We start from the raw sequence: 18155 nt of genomic DNA, 5'->3' as shown, positions 1-18155 counted from the left end.
CGGCGTCTCTGCCCGGTGCGGCCATGGCGGTGGCAGAGGCGAGAGCCGGCGTCTCTGCCTGGTGCGGCCATGGTCGTGGCAGAGGCGAGAGCCGGCGTCTCCGCCTGGTGCGGCCATGCTGATGGCAGCGAGAGCCGGCGTCTCTGCCTGGTGCGGCCATGCTGATGGCAGCGAGAGCCGGCGTCTCTGCCTGGTGCGGCCATGCTGATGGCAGCGAGAGCCGGCGTCTCTGCCTGGTGCGGCCATGCTGATGGCAGCGAGAGCCGGCGTCTCTGCCTGGTGCGGCCATGGTCGTGGCAGAGGCGAGAGCCGGCGTCTCTGCCTGCTGCTCCACGGAGTAGAGAGCTGTGGCGTCCTGCACTGCGGAGTAACGGTGTCGGTAATAAACTGCGCGGCCGCTCATGTGCCGGCGTGTGGGTATTGAGCCGTGAAGGGGAGGGGGGGTCCCTTCGCGGGAGGCCCAGTAGCGGTCCCCGAGCCCTGTCCGGGGTCCCTCCCACAGTGGCTTTGGCCTCCTGCCGCCAGCCCCGCGAGAAGGGCGGTTGGGGCGTGGGAGTGACGTGCCATGACACAGCCCCGCCCCCGGGCGGCCATTGGCTCGCAGCACGGGGGCGGGGCGAGCTGCTCCGTGCTCCCCATGCCATTGGCGGGAGCGGAGGCTGTTCCGGCAGAGCGCGGCGCGGATTGGCGGTTCGCGGCGGCCTTCGGCAGCATGGCGGGCGGCGGGGCCTGGCGGGTGAGCGGAGCGGGCGCCACCGGCGCTAGGGGGCTGGCGGGGCAGGGCTGGGTTCGGCTAAGCTAGCGGCGCGGCTCCGCCGGGCCCTCCTCTCTGTTTGCCTGCAGCCGCCGCGGTCGTGCGAGGACTACTGGTGGGAGTGGAAGCACTGCCGCGGGTTGCGGCACGCCTTCCACCACTACTACGCGCACGGGGAGCTGCCGGTCTGCGACCGCTGGCGAGACGACTACGAGGCCTGCCGCGCCTGGGAGAAAGGCCACTCGCCCGCCGCGCAGGTACTGCTCCTGCTCCTGCTCCTTGTCTGACCCGGCGCGCCTCGGGAGAGAGCGGCGGAATCTACTGTCCGAGCCCCCGCAGGCACTGCCCGCGGCTTCAGGCCTGTGCGGGTGGGACAGAAGCCTTGCAGCCGTCTGCGGGCATCTCTATCTGTAATTAATAAAGTGCCTTTAACAGTTCAAGTACCACAACGTACTGCACTGAACGGCACACGTCGTTGAAAGGCGAGAGCCGGCGTCTCTGCCTGGTGCGGCCATGGTGGTGGCAGAGGCGAGACCCCGGTCACGCCACGGGGTGCTGCTCGGAAAAGTCTGCTTGAGGTGGATATAGGGAAGCAGCAGAAAATAAACTCCATGGGAATGGACCATCCAACACTGTAACCATTTTTTCTTGTATTTCAGGAAGCTTTGTGCAAGAGTGAAAGAGCTCGGGTTATGGAACAACAGAAATACACTCCAGTGTGGGAACTCAGGAAGAAACCACCACCTGACTGGTACCTTCCACTTGACCAAGACAAACCAAATTAGCAACACCATTTTGCTGTGTTTGGTCAGATTATGCTGGGGTTTTCTCCTATGTCATCTTGAAATCATACAAACATAGCTCATATCTGAACTACTTTGTTTGTTAAAACAGCCAGTATTTTTTAAAGGGAGAATTGAGCTGCTTAGTTTGATTCTGGTCTCTGAATACTTCAGGATTTCACCTCTGCAACTTGATAAGCACCTCACAAATTGCTGCATACCTGATACAGCCCATCTTGTTAGATGAGGACCTCTTTCCTTATGTTGCCTATTTTGAAACAAAGTACCCACCCCAGGCCTGCCAAAAGCAAGCCGGGATTCCTCCCTGTCAGTTTAGGACAGTCACAACCACTGGCATTTAAAACACACTCCACAAATTCAGGATTGTTGTGGGTTAAGAGCTTCTCAGATGGTGGGATGATGTTGCAGACCCTGAAACCAGCCTTGTCCCTTTGTGGAACTGCTTTCAAATTGTGGTATTGACAGCAGTATTCAAAATGACTGCAGCAAGATAAAGGTTTAAAGTATAGAATCATGGAATCAGTCAGGGTTGGAAGGGATCACAAGGATCATCTAGTTCCAACCCCCCTGCCATGGGCAGGGACACCCTACCCTAATCAGGCTGCCCACAGCCTCATCCAGCCTGGCCTTAAACACCTCCCTGGGCAACCCATTCCAGGCTGTCACCACTCTCTCCTCATGTCCAGTCTGAATCTCCCCACCTCCAGCTTTGCTCCATTCCCCCTAGTCCTGTCACTGCCTGTTACCCTAAAAAGTCCCTCCCCAGCTTTTTTGTAGGCCCCCTTAAGATTCTGGAAGACCACAATAAGTAATGTAGAGACCTGGTTTGGCTTATATGTAGTTACAAATTACAGTAGCTACATAGTAATACTAAAAACCCCCAACCAACCAAGTGTTGGCTTTGTCACAGTGTATTTTCCATCTGTTTTCCCTCTTAGATGCAAAAGTACTCCAGTGAACTTGGCAAAGAAAGGCAGTAAACTGCCCTCTCCCTTTACAGTAAAGGCTCTGGTGGGATGATGGTGACATACTTTCATCATAGCACAGGAATCTTTCAAGTTGGTTTATAGAGAATGACAAAAACAACCAAGAAAAGAGCTGCTTGGGAGTGTATGGACAGATGAGTGATATAAGCCCAGGAAAACAGAACTACTGTGTGAAATACTACTTCTTTTATTCTAGCATGGCACAAATGTAGGCCAGTGTAGTGTTGCTGGGTGCCTTTTTGCCTAGAGAAGCTGCTTTTAAGCCCCAGCAAACATACTTCATTAATATGTGTGTGTACAGTCAGACACCTGCAGAAGGCATTGTTTATTCTTGTCTCCTTCAGTTGGCTGAGTGGCTCATGCCAGATGCAGAAGGCATTCCTCCATCACTGTGTGTACACTTTGGTGATATCAATGCATTTTCCTTCAGGAGGATCATAGCCAGGAAGTGGTGGGGTGTAATTAGGTCCGTCTCTCTCGAAGGGGAAGAGTCCCTCATCTCGTTTGATTGCTGCCTGATACAGCTCCTCAGACTCAAGGCGCAGTTCTTTTAGTGCCTCTTGCTGAGCTTCCACAAGAGTCTGAATTGCTTTTTTCTCTGCCTCAGCTTGTTTCTGCTTAAACAAAGTCCACTTTTTCAGAAGGAGAACTCTTCTTTCTGTCTCTTCAAATGACAGAGGGGGAAGACTCCGCACCCTGATGAAGAATAAAGTCACGCTAATAGAGAAAGAACCTGCACCCCAGAGAGCAAATTTCTAAGAAACTTCCAACACCCCCACCACCAACCAAAAAACACCCACCAAACCCAGACAAGGCATTCATTCCTGCAGGGTCTGTGTGAGGTTTTGCAGCCATTCCAACAGGAAATCCATCTTCCTATTTTTTCACTGCTTTCAGCAGGAGCAAACATTAGCTTTCTGCGTTTTTGTCTTGGTAGAAAGCAGATAAAGTTTTGTGCCAAGGCTGCTGCACGTTGCACTTCTGTAGAGAAATAAACATGAAGTGTTTCTACCAAGAATGCAAGTTGCATGGTGAAAGCCATTCTGACTTACCTGCTGCCATCTGAGTACTTCAATGGTGTTACAAAATCCTCAATTGGAATCATTTCTGGGGCTGCTTTTTCCAACTTCTTAATCTTCTTTTTCATACGGTCCTTCTGTGCCTGCTCTCTCTTTAAATCCACCTTCTTCTTTTTTTTGGGTTGTGCTCTATAAGGGAAGTAAAGATCTAAATGAAAAATATTTTGTAATTTAATCCCCCACCAGCAGCCTTCCCATTCTTTTTTACTTTCCTAAGGGCTGTTCCTTCCCATTATTTAATTGGATCCCTAAGACAAGTTCCAGACACTAGTTATATTCAAGTGATGCATTTTCCAGGAGTAATAGGTAATAGGTCTCTGCAGATTTTCTGCAGAAAGAACTGTTCCTGCCTGAGACAGACAACCTCTTGAGTTTGTGCTGAACATCAGGATGACTTGAGGAAGTTCCAGAAAAAATGAATTGGAATTGTTTGATGCTAGCTCAGAGAGCAGCAGGGCAGGTAACATGTTTATATTCCTGCCACCTCACATTAAAGATCAGAGTGAGTGGTTTTACAGGATTCTAAAATGTTCATGTTTGGAACCAAATTCAGGCTGTAGCTGTTACCCTCCTGTTGTACTTCTCCACGCAGATTCACTACCCACGGTAACAGACACACTGCACAAACACAAACCCATCTTAATAGTGGACCTGTGGGGTATCATTCTTGCTTTGCAGATCAAAACACCTTTATGGTGCGAAACAGTTTCCAGTAGAAACTAACAGCTATCAGGATACTTCAGAGCTACTGCATCCAACCAAAACATGGGTCCCAAAATACAACACCTAAACGCAGGCTGTCTTGCACACCCACTCTTCTAGGCTTCCATTTGCATCGTTGCACAAAAGGGAACTCTGGTGTACTGCCTAAAATGAACATCTCCAACCACATCCTGTGGTTGAGAAAGAAAATACAACTACACACAAGCACAAAGAGAGAATTGTACAGCTAACCATTAGAACCCCCTCAAAAGGCTAACAGTTCTGAACTACTTTTTCATAATAACTTTAAAAGGAAACATCTGCAATTAAAAGTGAATTTGGAGTTGACAAAACGTGTCTTCTCCTAAGGCTAAGAACACTTCAGTGTAACTCCATGGAAGCAGCACTCACCTCACAGGGAGAGATGCTCTGAAGGCCAGCAATGAAGTCTCCCAGTGACTTCCTCGGCATGGAGCCATCTGGGGCAGCCATAAGCTTTAGAAAAAGGAACACAAAGCATGAGGAGAAACTGATTGATGACACTGATTTTGCAGGACACAAAAGTTATTTGCCATAAATACTGAATTTCAAATCATCTTTCTTTACTTAATTCGTGACAGCATACAGTGCTTGCCCAGAAACGATAACCAACTCATCAGCACGGTAAATAAACCTACATTTTGGGCTGTTCAGCGCTACGAATCCACAGGGTAGCCCAGGGTGAAGCAGATTCGGGTTTTTAAACCAATGAATAGAGCAGATTTATTGCCAATACATGTTAATAGCCTCTCGAAAGTGCTGATTCTGAGGGTAAGCTCTCCTCTGTCAAATCTGGAGGCGAGATGCCGTTTCTCAGATCCCGGCGGGTGTCAGGAGGGGAAGAAGCGGGCCACGTGCGCGCTCCGGCTCCTCGAAATGCGGAACCAGGTCTGCGCACAGCACAGCCTCCTCCCGGGCCCGCGGCGCACAGCACAGCCTCCTCCCGGGCCCGCGGCGCACGCCCGGGACGCTGACAGAGCGCCGGGGAGGGGAGTGGGCCTAGGCTCGCCCCGAGCCCCGAGCAGAGCGTCCTCCGCCAAGCTTTCTTCCCGCGGCAGCGAGGCGCAGTGGCAGCAACAGAACGATCCAGACTACTCCGGACGGCCGCTTCCGCCCGCTGCTCAGCCTACCTTAGCCGGGCGCCACTGGGTGCTGCCGAAGCTCCACGGAGCGCCCGGCCCGCCCGGGCAGCGGCCGCCAACATGGCTCCCCGACGGTTCCAGCGGTGCTCCCGCCCCGTCTGCCGGCCACGCTGCAGCGCCCCTGTTCCGTATCACAAACGTTCCGCCCTCTCGCAAACGTTCCGCCCTGCCTCGACGCGCTGCCGCCGTGACGCCAAGCCTGAGGGAAGGCCCCGCTCGCACCCCGCCCCATCCGCCGCCATTGTCTTGCTCCGCCCGGCAGGGGGCGCCCGCTTGTCCGTCCGTCCTCGCCCGCCCGCCCTGGAGGCGGGGCGGCGGCGCCTCGCGGGATCTCGCCCCCCGCCGGCCGAGGCTGGGGAACGCCGGGGCTCGGGGGCGGCTGTTTCCCGCCGGGCCGGTTAGGCGGTTGCCAGGCGCCGAGTTCCGGCGTTGCCGGGAGCCGCCGGGAGCCGAGCGGGGGATGCGGCCGGGCGGCGGGGGCTGCGGCACGGGCGGCGCCGGGGCATGGAGCGGCGCTGAGGCGGCTCCGGCCGGCGGAGGGGGCGGGCAGAGCGGCGCGCGGCGGGGGCCCATGGTGGCCGGCGGCCGCTGAGCTCCGCCGCTTGCTCGGCCGCGGAGGCAGCCCGGGCGGAGCCGCCCTGGGGTCCCGAGGGCGGAGGCCGGCGGGGGCCCCGGGCGGGGAACAATGAAGCTCCTGAAGCCGACCTGGGTCAACCACAATGGTGAGGGCCGGCCGACCGCGCCGCCGGGCAGCAGGTGCCGCGGGGTCGGGCGGGCAGGTGCGGCAGGGCACCGGGGTGGGGAAGGGAGCGGGCCGCGGGGCCGGGGCGCGGCATACGCGTGGGGCGAATTTGAACGCGGGCGAGGGGCGGCTGGCGGGGAACCGGGGACGGCTACAGGGGCCGCCGGAGCCGTTTGGAGCTGCCGCCTCGCAGCTTGCGGGGCGGCCGTTTGGCTCCCCCGGGGCGCCCGTGGCGTGCTCGGGGCCCCGGAGCCGTGGGGACCCGCGGGGGAACGTGCGGCGGCGGCGGCGGGCAGGTGCGTCCGGGCGGCGGCGGGGAGCAACAAGTTCTGCCCCCTCGGGGGTACCGGTGGGCTCGTGCGGAGGCGGCGGGCTCGGAGGCTCGCAGGGGGATGGAGGTGCGGAAACGAAAGCGGGATTCCGAGAGAAGTGTGACTTCCAAAATACCGGGGGGGGGGCTCGGCCAGAGCCCCTCCTCCAGAAGATGGCTGAAGGATGCCGCGCCAGCCGCTTCGGAGCTGTGCTGGTGGCGGCCCCGCAGACAGTTCGCGCCCGGCAAAGCGAGAAGGGGCACGGCCAGCACTCGGGCTTTGCAGGGAGGGGTGAGGGCTGCTTGCTGAGAGTCGAATTGCTTTTACCTGATAGCAACGAATGTTGGGCAACCTCCTGCTTGTGAAAGTGGAGAGAGGTAGTTTGGACCGAGCATAGTTTGTGTTAGAGAGAGAGGGTGAGTTCCGTGCCGTGGTCGAGGTACCCCTGGGGATGTGTGGACGTCCCATGCCAACGCACAGCACCAAGCCAAGTCCCGTGGTTAAAGTCTTCAAACGCAGTGAGCTGCAGCTCTGGTCCTCTGTGCTGCTGGCGTGGGGGAAAAGATTCTTCCAACAGTGCTTTCAGAGCAAGGCCTCAAATTGATATGGTGTCTTGTCTGCCACTTCAGTGATTTTTGTAGAGTTGTTGTGAGCTAAACGCTTTTAGAATCAAACGTTGGGATTGACAGAAGGCTTTCTGCTCTCCTGCTATGGCGAGTGCAGGTTAGCTTCAGTGCTGCATGCTCCCACCACTGACCATACGTTTCTGCAGGAATACCTGTGCTGCTTCTAGCAAAGCAGTGAGAAGAAATTCTAGTGTGAATAGCTAATTTGTGGGGTTTTTGCAGGCTTTGTCCTCAGATTCACGGGTACAGCTTTATTTAAACCGCAGATTTTGTATCCTGGTGTAAATGTCAGTAGCTGGACTCATCTAGCTGATTGGTATCTGGAACAGAGCTGAGCCAGAGAAGAGCTTGTTCGAGCTGGGATAGTGTGCTTTGAGTTACAAACCGCAGCTGCAGCTTTACAGCTGCCTTTCTGCGTGTGGTGTTGTCTTTGTAATCATGCTGCAGATTTCAAGAGCAGTAACTTAAGCCTGAGTTGCAATTTGCATGCATCTTGACTTGAACTGCTCTCCAGGGGCCCTATGCAGATGGACCGAGCCTTTTAATGAGAGGTTGTAGTGAACTGAAGAAATGTGGAAGTACTTTCTTTGAGAGGGTTTTTACACTTCTGCTTGGTTACTCTAAACAAATGTAGCATTTGCATCTTAATCTCTGTCTGCCTGCGGGCAGACTGCCCTCTGCTCGTCTGGATCCTTGGTGGAAGCACCTTAGGAGCAGCTGAATAAAAACTTCGGGGCTAAATCTTTTCACATCACAGATCTATAGCTCCTTTGCTTATTTCTTTAAAGGATACACCTTTTGGTAAGGATATGTGCACAGCATCTGTAAAAATGCATCAAACCACATCGCAGAAAGCAGGCCTTGGCTGAACAGCTTGCAGCAAAGCTCTGTTTAGGAAGCCCTCTGATGCTTTGCTTTGTGGATAATGCACTCCACAGAGCCTTGATAATCCCAGACTTTATTCCTGTTCCTGCCACTGTCCTGCTAGGATGAGTTTGGGCAAGTCACTTTGTCATGGTTTCGCCACCTGCAAAACAGACATTCATCACTGGCTTCATTTGTAAAAGGCTTTCAGGTCTGCTGAGATATACAGGGCTAAATAACATTCAGGTGCTCTTCTCCTGGGAGCAAGGAGTGCAGGATAAAAGCTGGGGAGTCGAGTTGGCCTCTTTTAACACGCTCGGGTTCCAGATCCTGCAGGCATCGCTGCATGCAGATAGTCTCCATCACTCTTAATGGGCTTATGCAGTTGCTCTGAAACCTCTCTGTAAGCAGGGTAAAGAAGATTTCTGCTGTGTGTGCTGGAGACTCATTGTGATGTTTTCCTCCATTTCTTTTCTCCACAAGCTCAAGAGGCTCAGTGGTGGTTTGTGAGAGTCCTGACAGCAAGGCTGACTCTTGGACATGTTCATAGAATCATAGAATCAACCAGGTTGGAAGAGACCTCCAAGACCATCCAGTCCAACCTAGCACCCAGCCCTAACCAATTAACTAGACCATGGCACCAAGTGCCTCATCCAGTCTTTTCTTGAAGACCCCCAGGGACGGTGCCTCCACCACCTCCCTGGGCAGCCTATTCCAATGGGAAATGTTGAGGAGCTGTTATTGCTGCCTTTCCCTTTCTCCACTCAGTTTTAGGATTTATACTTTGCTGTATGGACTAGAATGGGTTTAATGATGCTTACAGACATATATTCCCTAACAGACACTAGGAATTGGTGTCCTAGCCAGGGAGCTCCATACACCTGGGAATCATTTGCTGCTCAGCTGAGATGCTGCACGTTTACTGTCAAGGCACTTAAACACATTTGGGCTCTACAGGTTTCTTTTTCCTGGAATTCTTAATGTTGCTTTATCTGAGTACTTACTGGAAATATTTCTTCTTTGGGTGCATTTGCCCTAAGCTTTTTGCACTTTATTATGGGTTTGTCACATTTTTGCATGTAATTCTCATTATTGTGATGTTCTCTTCCATGTTTCTTTGACTCAGAGCATGGAAGAGTATTGAAAAGTGTATTCTAATGATGGGATCAGGAGCTAATGACTGTAAGATACAGATGGTGTGGTTTGCTTCTCCTTCCCAGTTTTCCATTCAGTGCTTCTGTAAGGATGCATCACACATCCACCATGTCCAGCACACAAGGTTTTGAGAGCCTTGGTACTTAAAGATGAGAAATGCAGACACTGAGCCCTGCAGGAAAGGAGGTGCTTTGCCATTCCAAGAAACCTGTGCAAACCCCAAGGTGCTCTTCATGCCTAACAACTTGTAAAAATTGGAGCCTCCATTTGTTTAAGTGTAGGCACAGAGTTTAGTGCCTCTCCAAGCTGTAATGGTGGAATGTAAATATTTGAATTGATTTGTGACTCATGTTGGATGTTGTGTATCAGATGGGCTGGAGGCAAAATGAATAGAAACATTCATATTGTGGTAGGAATTCACCTAAAATTGGCTCTATATCTCATGGCTTATTGCCTAAAGTTAAATAGCAGTCAAAAGTATTGAAGTCTTTTAAGGGCTTGGCCTTTTTTTTTCCATTCAACTGCTGTATTTTTGTAAAGATGGGATCTTCTCCTTGCTTTTGAACTATCTTACTTGGCACTTTTCATTCCAAGCTTGTTTCATTATTGTTATTTCTTTAAGTACATAATGTCTATTTGGGTTCTTTAAATAATCCATCAGGACATCTGTTCTTGATGAACCTGGTTTGCTTCAATGTGATGCTGAGAGCTTCAGTAATTTAAACTTGATTTATTTGGTTTAGAAATTAATAGGAGAGGGCAAAATGCTTTAAAATACACTAAGTGAGATTTCAGTGTTACTGCTTAAGTGTCGTGGCATGGCGTTAGGAAATCCAACACGTCTCCAGTTAGGAGCATGGGAAAGCATTCAGTCACTTTGAAGAAGGGACCTTGTGCCTTCTGGTTCGTTGGAGCAGGATCTAACAATGTAATCAGATAAGGACCTGGACCCAGGGAAGGAAGCAGTTTCTATCATAGAATGACTCCTCCATTATTTTGAGAGGAAATGAGGAAACCCCTAGCATCTGTGATCAGTTTGTAAACCACAAGTAGCACAGAACCTGTGACAGTTACCCACCACTCTAAATGAGCATTCCCTTAATGATGGTTCTCTGGAGGAAAAAAACCCCTGGTATTGGCTTTGTCCTGCTAAATTTCTGTCTTGTGATCACTTACTCTGTTCTTTTTGTTTGGTTATAATTGCTTGACACCCCTGAAAAGAAAGGTAAATCTTGGTTTATTGGGCAAACAATAATGATTATTGATCTTGTTCTGTGTTTTAAGGGATGAGCCAAAGGCAAGCAGAGAGAGCAAGGTTATTAAAAACATAAAGAATTTTCTTCTAGATCATGAAAGAGTTAATGTATGTTTGTTGTACCGAGCCCTGTGTTTTTCAGTAGCCAAGACAAGCACATGTAACTCTGGAACAGGAAGATTTCCCTTTCCAAGTTGATATGCTGATGTTAAAATGCCTCTTGCTGCCACTTTGAGCTTCATATTTCACCTATCCTGAACATGACTGTGGAACAAAACTGATTTGAAGCTTCATACAGTGTTAGTGCTAGATAGGAGCTGAATTGTTTGTGGCACTGTTATGCTGCTTTCTAATGAATAGGAGCTGTAGCTTGAGTTTCTGGGCATTGACCAAGGGGTCCAAATTAGATGTTCTCCAGTCTGATTGACACCACTGTCAGAGTCTACGCCTTCTGGTACAGAAACACTTAGGAGCTCTACAACTGCCTTAAAAATGGATGCAAATTATCTTTTTAGCTAAAGTAGAAACTCAAATAGTTTCTCTTTCCTGCAGGTATCAAAACCTGCTGCACAGTGAAAGTCTTGTGAACTGAAAGCTCTAACTGAAGAGTCCATGTTTGATGAGATTTAACAAGGCTAAGTGCAGGGTTCTACACTTTGGCCACAACAACCCCAAGCAGTGCTACAGGCTGGGGACAGAGTGGCTGGAGAGCAGCCAGGCAGAGAGGGACCTGGGAGTACTGGTAGATAGTAGCTGAACGTGAGCCAGCAGTGTGCCCAGGTGGCCAGGAGAGCCAATGGCACCCTGGCCTGCATCAGGAACAGTGTGGCCAGCAGGACAAGGGAGGTTATTCTTCCCCTATACTCAGCACTGGACAGGCCACATCTTGAGTGCTGTGTCTAGTTCTGGGCTCCTCAATTCAGGAGAGAGGTTGAGATACTGGAATATGTCCAGAGAAGGGCACCAAGGCTGGTGAGGGACCTGGAGCACAGCCCTGCAAGTAGAGGCTGAAGGATGTTTAGCCTGGAGAAGAGGAGGCTCAGGGGTGACCTCATTGCTGTCTACAGCTACCTGAGTTGGTTTCTTCTTCCAGGCAAGCAGCAACAGATCAAGTGGACACAGTCTCAAGTTGTGCCAGGGGAGATCTAGGCTGGCTGTGAGGAGGAAGTTGTTGGCAGAGAGAGTGATTGGCATTGGAATGGGCTGCCCAGGGAGGTGGTGGAGTTGCCATCCCTGGAAGTGTTCAAGACTGGATGGGGCACTTAGTGCCATGGTCTATTTGATTGGATTGGGCTGGGTGCTAGGTTGGACTGGACGAGCTTGGAGGTCTCTTCCAACTTGGTTGATTCTATGATTCTGTGATTTTTATTACCCCTGGATTTTGGAATAATACCTAAAGCCAACCTGAGCTGTGGATATCATTTCCCCCAGGTCGAGTGAAGCCTTGTGCTGTGCCTGTGTATGGCAATGGCATCTCGCATTGCTCCTTGTATTTTGCTTAATGCAGAGTGGCTGTTAAGAAAAGGGTGTGGGACAGGTTGAGGCTGGGTGTAGTTTGACATTTCCTCTGTATGGGAAATGAAAGACTCATCTGTGCAACCTTCTAGAAGTCTGGAACTTGATTTAGTCAGCTAGGGAGGAAAAGCATGTCTTGAAAGGTTAACCACTGGATGTTGCTGGTGAGACGGAGATGTACGAAACTAGGCCAGTTATTATCAGGAATTCTCCATCAAATAGAAACCATATTTGTGTGCTTCTGGTTTGACAGGCCTCCTGAGCACAAGTCAAGCTTTAAGCTCCTTGGCAAACCTTGTGCAAAACTCCAGTCTTACTGGGTAGATCATTGTCTATGATTGGATTAAGATCCCTTCCTGGATCACAGTTGAGCCACGTAGGAAACTCGCTTTGTTGTTGAGGGCTTCATTTATTACCACTGCCTTTCCCAAGTGCAAAGTCCATACCCTTTCTAAACTTCACAGGTAGAAGAATGCATTCCCTGCCCCCTGACAACTTCCACTGAGGTCTAAGGTTTGAGGATTAGAATAGTTCATCAGAATGTCTGCTCAGCGCTCATTAGATCGAAACCCAAATTTGTGGTAGGAAAAGAAGTCAAACGGAGACATTCTCTGTGAGTACACAGCTGCTTTGCCTTTGAACACTGCCTCCACTGCCACTTCCACTCCGTGTCAGAAAATGCAGAAGCACTGAGAGAAGCCTGTAGTGGAGTGACTGCAGTGATCAGAAGTGTGGGACAGCTTTTGTGCAAGGAATGACAATGCAGAGGAGGGCGCTGGGCTGGAAGTGGGAGGGTGGAGGTGGAGGCAGAATCACAGAAGGTCAGGGGCTGGCAGGGACCTCCAAAGCTCATCCAGTCCAACTCTCCTGCCAGAGCAGGATCACCTATACCAGATCACACTGGATTGCATCCGAGCAGGTCTTAAGTATCTCAAGAGAGGAAGACTCCACAACGCCCCTGGGCAGCCTCTTCCACTGTTCTGCCACCCTCACGTTTCCATGGAACTTCCTGTGCCTCAACTGCCCCCCAGTGCCCCTTGTCCTGGCTTTGGGCATCACCCAGCAGAGTCTGGCTCCAGCCTTTTGGCACTCAGCCTTTATGTATTTATAAGCATTAATGAGATCACCTCTCAGTCTCCTCCTCTTCAAACTAAAGAGCTTCAAGAGACATGAGGACATGAGAGCTGAGGCTGTTCAGCTCCAGGGAAACCTTACAGCACCTTTCCAGTACCTGAGGGGAGCTACAAGAAAGTTGGGAAGGGACTTTTTACAAGGGCTTGTAGTGATAGGATGAGAAGCAGTGGCTTTGAGCTTGAAGAAGGGAGATTTAGACTGGAGGTTAGGAGGAAACTCTTTACAGTTAGGGTGGTGAGACACTGGAACAGGCTGCCCAGGGAAAGGTGAATGCCCCCTCCCTGGAGGTGTTCAAGGCCAGGTTGGATGAGGTCTTAAGCAACCTGGGCTGGTGAAAGGCATCCCTGCCCTTGGCAGGAGTGCTGAAACTGGATAATCTTTAAGGTCCCTTCCATCCTAAACTGTTCTATGAATCTGGTGAGTCGTGAGTGGCAGAGAAGGGCTGAATGTCAAGGGATTTTCATTCACTGTTCTCCTGTTTCATTGAAGGCAACTTCCACATCTTGGGAAGGGCAAAATATGTGTTTTCTTCTTGCCTGTGCCTCTCTAAATATTCAGTTTAGCCCTGTATGTTGCATTGAAATTACTAGAAGATAGAACCAGGCACAATAAGCTGAAGAAAAGTCACAGCTAAGCCTTAGCTAATATGTTTTAAGTGATCTGAGGGACTTGGAAGGAATGTAACTTGAGTGCCATCTTGCTGTATTTAAGGTCTTTGCTTGGCTGCCCATAAAGTTTTTAAGGGGAATCACATGTCAGAGTTGCAATATAAATCCAAATAAAATAAACCTCAAAACAAATCAACATAAAGTTGGCATGAAGCAAAATGGCTCTCTCTCAACAAGCAAGAAATCCTGGCTGCTTGGATGAGAATCCTGTCAGCAGTTTAGCATTGAGGAATTCAGCTGCTGCAGCTGCAAAGTTAAATCCATCTCTGGATAAGTTCTCTGGTTCATGTCTTAACATTGTATCACAGTATCACCAAGGTTGGAAGAGACCTCACAGATCATCAAGTCCAACCCTTTACCACAGAGCTCAAGGCCAGACCATGGCACCAAGTGCCACATCCAGTCCTGCCTTGAACAGCTCCAGGGACGGCGACTCCACCACCTCCCCGGGCAGCCCATTCCAGTGTCCAATGACTCTCTCAGTGAAGAACTTTCTCCTCACCTCCAGCCTAAATTTCCCCTGGTGTAGCTTGAGGCTGTGTCCTCTTGTTCTGGTGCTGGCCACCTGAGAGAAGAGAGCAACCTCCTCCTGGCCACAACCTCCCCTCAGGTAGTTGTAGACAGCAATAAGGTCTGCCCTGAGCCTCCTCTTCTCCAGGCTAACCAATCCCAGCTCCCTCAGCCTCTCCTCGTAGGGCTGTGCTCAAGGCCTCTCCCCAGCCTCGTCGCCCTTCTCTGGACACGCTCAAGCATCTCAATGTCCCTCCTAAACTGGGGGGCCCAGAACTGAACACAGCACTCAAGGTGTGGTCTAACCAGTGCAGAGTACAGGGGCAGAATGACCTCCCTGCTCCTGCTGACCACACCATTGCTGATGCAGGCCAGGATGCCACTGGCTCTCTTGGCCACCTGGGCACACTGCTGGCTCATGTTCAGGCGGGTATCAATCAGCACCCCCAGATCCCTTTCTGTTTGGCTGCTCTCTTGTGAAGATAGAATGCAAGAGCTGATATATGTGGCAGATTTCTTGGTTAATCTTGGTATGTGGGTACTAGTTCTTTTGGCTGATTGATAAATTGTCTTCTACACTGGCATGTGTGTGATGTTGCTTGCAGAAGCATTCCAATTTGAAAGGGTTGGGACTGCTGCCAAAAGTGATTTGAATGTGGAAATCATATGTGTTTTCCTTCAAGTAAGCCTTTGTGGTAGCTTTTCGAGCATCACTGGAAGCAGTAAGCTTACTTCTCCCCTTCTCTAAAGGTTAACAGAACTAAATGTGTAGGAGAGCCTATGTGATGCTGTGGGCACAGCAGAACAGGTTGAACGTGAGGGTTGTCTGGTCTCCAGAGCTGTTCCACAGCTGTGGTAGTTATTTATTACACAGTTTGTGCTTTCATAAAATCATTCTCTTTCTTCTGAAGTATTTAGCATGTGGAGAACTGAAGGATTGAAGAGTAGTGGTAGCTTTTGGTTAGTCTTCTTCTGTCTATATGGAAGCCAGAAAAGTAAAGTTAGTCCTTGGGGAGTAGAATTTCATAACAGGATTTTAATTTGAGGCAGGTAATTGTGTGATAAACAGATCACAGTATCACCAAGGTTGGAAGAGACCTCATAGATCATCAAGTCCAACCCCTTACCACAGAGCTCAAGGCCAGACCATGGCACCAAGTGCCACGTCCAGTCCTGCCTTGAACAGCTCCAGGGACGGCGACTCCACCACCTCCCCGGGCAGCCCATTCCAGTGTCCAACGACTCTCTCAGTGAAGAACTTTCTCCTCACCTCCAGCCTAAATTTCCCCTGGCACAGCCTGAGGCTGTGTCCTCTCGTTCTGGTGCTGGCCACCTGAGAGAAGAGAGCAACCTCCTCCTGGCCACAACCTCCCCTCAGGTAGTTGCAAACAGCAATAAGGTCACCCCTGAGCCTCCTCTTCTCCAGGCTAACCAATCCCAGCTCCCTCAGCCTCTCCTCGTAGGGCTGTGCTCAAGGCCTCTCCCCAGCCTCGTTGCCCTTCTCTGGACACGCTCAAGCATCTCAATGTCCCTCCTAAACTGGGGGGCCCAGAACTGAACACAGTGCTCAAGACGCAGGCTGAGATGGGAGGATTTAAATAAAACTCCAACAAACAAACCCAGAAACCAAACCAAATTTTGGTTCAGGTCATCAGCTGGTGAACTATAGAAACCTGGAAGAAATTCCTTGCTCAGATACAGCTTTGCCTTGTTGGCACACTTGCTTTGTGGGATTGTGTCACTTTGAGTCATTTGGCATGTCCTTGGTTGTCACTGGTTTGCTGTGGCACAGTAACTCCAAACACACATCTAACAGGCTGTCGTTTCTGTCATCCAGCTGCTTTCCACTGGTAGTCACCTGCTAATTCTTAGAACTACAGTGTTTAGAAGGAGAAAGCTACTCACTGGATGGAAAAGTTGTGCTTCTTTTGGCTTTACTGCATTCTGTCATCTGCAAAACAATTCAGTATGTTGCTGTTTGTTCTCTGGTTCCAGGAAAGCCAATATTTTCAGTGGACATTCACCCAGATGGGACCAAGTTTGCAACAGGAGGACAAGGTATGCCTGAATACTGATAGAAGGCAGAATCTGGGGCTGTTATGACCTTGTGCTGTCAACACTTTAATGGGTTTGACCCTCTAAATACCACATCACTTACATCTCTAAGAAGCAGATAATTATGTAAGTCACTGAGAATTGCTGCTGTGACTGCAGAAGGCAGGGTAGTGTTTTCTGCTGTACTCATCCTCTTGGACATCATTGAGATAAGAGCTGCAGTAATTGAGTTGTGGCCATTCTGGCCAAAGTTCTTTATTTGAAGAGGAACTGAATGGGAAATTGGGCTTTTTGACTTGCTAAATAGTAGAGCTATTGGGACCAAAAAAAAAATCAAATTATATAAATGAAATAGCTCAAGAAATATGTGCAAAAATATTGTTTGGATCAGAAGAGTACTTTTATGTTGGCTACAATAATTGCAGTTTAGGATGTGGATGTATCTTTTCTCTTTTGAACTCAAATTTCAGTTGTACCAGTTCTATATGCTTATCATTTTTTATCAAGGCTGTAAAACTCTAATAACTTAAAAAACCCCAAACCACTTCTGACTCAGTGTAATTATAGTCAGTGTAATCTGTATTCAGATAGTTCTCACTGTAGTAATGCTTGAAGTTTAGCCTCTATTCTGGAACAGAGATTAAGTCTGAACAGCTTTTTTTTTTCTATGCATATATTGAAAAGGAAGTATTTGTTCTCTTACAGGTCAGGATTCTGGGAAAGTTGTGATCTGGAATATGGCTCCTGTCCTGAAAGAGGAAGATGAAAAGAATGAAAATATTCCCAAGATGCTTTGTCAGATGGACAATCACTTAGGTAACAAAATGACTGCTGGTCATTTGCCAAAGCTTAAGCATTAGATGTTTGTAATGACAAAATCTATGAGCTGGCCAGTGGTGAGGAATCAGTGAAATACAACAGAGCAGTCTCATACTTTGGCCATGTATTTATTTTAGCTCTTCAGCAGAAAATATTGTTCAAAGTGGGAAGATGCACAGAGAAATGCAGATGCCTTTGGAAATCACTTCCCTGGGAGCTTTTTCCAGTGACTGATAATGCACATTCTGAGAGCTCTGAGGGAAGGGGCAAGAGAAGAAATAGGTGTAAAGGAAACATGAAGCATTTTGGTTATAGTTCTAAATTATCCTGGATTTTTCACATGCTAGATTTGAAAGAAGTTTGGCTACCTAAACAAGCTGTCCCTGTCCCTCTTTTCTTCCAAGATACATCTCCTTCTTTTTTTCCTCCCCAAGATCTGCCTTTCCTTCTTTGCCCCCCTTAGCCCCACCTCATTTGCCACATGCCATTTCCTTCATTAGATCAATAGTAATCTTTCTTCTTCTGAGCTACTCTTGGCAAAGCTTTCTAAAATAAAGAATAGGGGTTTTAAGAAGCTCCTCAGCTGCTTCTGAAAGATAAGTACCAGCTCATTTATCTGTAGCAGACAGAGCAACTGCTTTGAGTGGCGAAAGCACACTTAAAACCCTAAACATCTTCTGTCGGGTCTTGCTTATGCTAATTAACCTCTGTCCTCACTCCAGAAGCACTTTTCTCATGTTTCACCTTACATCAACTTTCTTTTCCACGTTGCAGCTTGTGTGAACTGTGTGCGATGGTCAAACAATGGAGTTTACCTGGCTTCGGGGGGAGACGACAAGTTGATTATGGTGTGGAAACGAGCTGCGTAAGCATTTCTTCCTCCTTCCTCCTTTTGTATTGCATTTCAAGTAGGCTGCTCTGGCACATCTCTTTGTGCTTCTTCCCAGTGTTGGCTCGGTGAGTAAGGAGCTGAAACTCTGACACCACATCTCTGCT

At 49.6% G+C, this 18155-nt stretch overlaps 3 protein-coding genes across 5 annotated transcripts in view; 2 read left to right on the top strand and 1 right to left on the bottom strand.

Annotated features, from left to right (window-relative positions):
* Window positions 1-633: 633 nt before the first annotated feature.
* C30H22orf39 (chromosome 30 C22orf39 homolog) lies at window positions 634-1688 on the top strand. The gene is made up of 3 exons (XM_064168905.1): window positions 634-736; window positions 844-1011; window positions 1414-1688. The coding sequence occupies exons 1-3, from the start codon at window positions 638-640 to the stop codon at window positions 1537-1539; spliced, it is 393 nt and encodes a 130-aa protein (XP_064024975.1). The 5' UTR covers window positions 634-637; the 3' UTR covers window positions 1540-1688.
* A 1026-nt stretch (window positions 1689-2714) lies between these two features.
* On the bottom strand, window positions 2715-5662 carry MRPL40 (mitochondrial ribosomal protein L40). The gene is made up of 4 exons (XM_064168904.1): window positions 5494-5662; window positions 4736-4819; window positions 3596-3751; window positions 2715-3239 (listed from the first exon to the last, which is right to left on the bottom strand). Exons 1-4 carry the CDS (start codon window positions 5565-5567, stop codon window positions 2930-2932), a joined length of 624 nt encoding a protein of 207 aa, XP_064024974.1. The 5' UTR covers window positions 5568-5662; the 3' UTR covers window positions 2715-2929.
* Window positions 5663-6077: 415 nt separating this feature from the next.
* Window positions 6078-18155, top strand: part of LOC135189004 (protein HIRA) — a 47826-nt gene continuing 35748 nt past the window's right edge. Inside the window, exons 1-4 of one of the 3 annotated variants that reach the window (XM_064168901.1) lie at window positions 6078-6284; window positions 16281-16343; window positions 17046-17156; window positions 17934-18024. In XM_064168901.1, coding sequence (XP_064024971.1) covers window positions 6191-6284; window positions 16281-16343; window positions 17046-17156; window positions 17934-18024 — 359 coding nt within the window. In that variant the 5' untranslated portion in view covers window positions 6078-6190. The remainder of the gene's footprint in view (window positions 6285-16280; window positions 16344-17045; window positions 17157-17933; window positions 18025-18155) is intronic. The other 2 variants (XM_064168902.1, XM_064168903.1) reach the window with 2 other exon arrangements.

Source organism: Pogoniulus pusillus, chromosome 30 (genome assembly GCF_015220805.1).
Source record: "Pogoniulus pusillus isolate bPogPus1 chromosome 30, bPogPus1.pri, whole genome shotgun sequence".
Lineage (NCBI taxonomy): Eukaryota > Metazoa > Chordata > Aves > Piciformes > Lybiidae > Pogoniulus > Pogoniulus pusillus.
Note: the sequence above shows the minus strand (reverse complement) of the source record. Positions and strands in the feature narration are given on the sequence as shown.

Excerpts from the sequence above, each read along its gene's own strand:
- MRPL40 (XM_064168904.1), bottom strand. The coding sequence starts at position 5,567 with ATGTTGGCGGCCGCTGCCCGGGCGGGCCGGGCGCTCCGTGGAGCTTCG. Across the intron at positions 4,820-5,493 it reads CCCAGTGGCGCCCGGCTAAG|CTTATGGCTGCCCCAGATGG; the intron begins GTAGGCTGAGCA and ends CTTTTTCTAAAG. Across the intron at positions 3,240-3,595 it reads AAGTACTCAGATGGCAGCAG|GGTGCGGAGTCTTCCCCCTC; the intron begins GTAAGTCAGAAT and ends ATTCTTCATCAG.
- C30H22orf39 (XM_064168905.1), top strand. The coding sequence starts at position 638 with ATGCCATTGGCGGGAGCGGAGGCTGTTCCGGCAGAGCGCGGCGCGGAT. Across the intron at positions 737-843 it reads CGGGCGGCGGGGCCTGGCGG|CCGCCGCGGTCGTGCGAGGA; the intron begins GTGAGCGGAGCG and ends GTTTGCCTGCAG. Across the intron at positions 1,012-1,413 it reads GCCACTCGCCCGCCGCGCAG|GAAGCTTTGTGCAAGAGTGA; the intron begins GTACTGCTCCTG and ends CTTGTATTTCAG.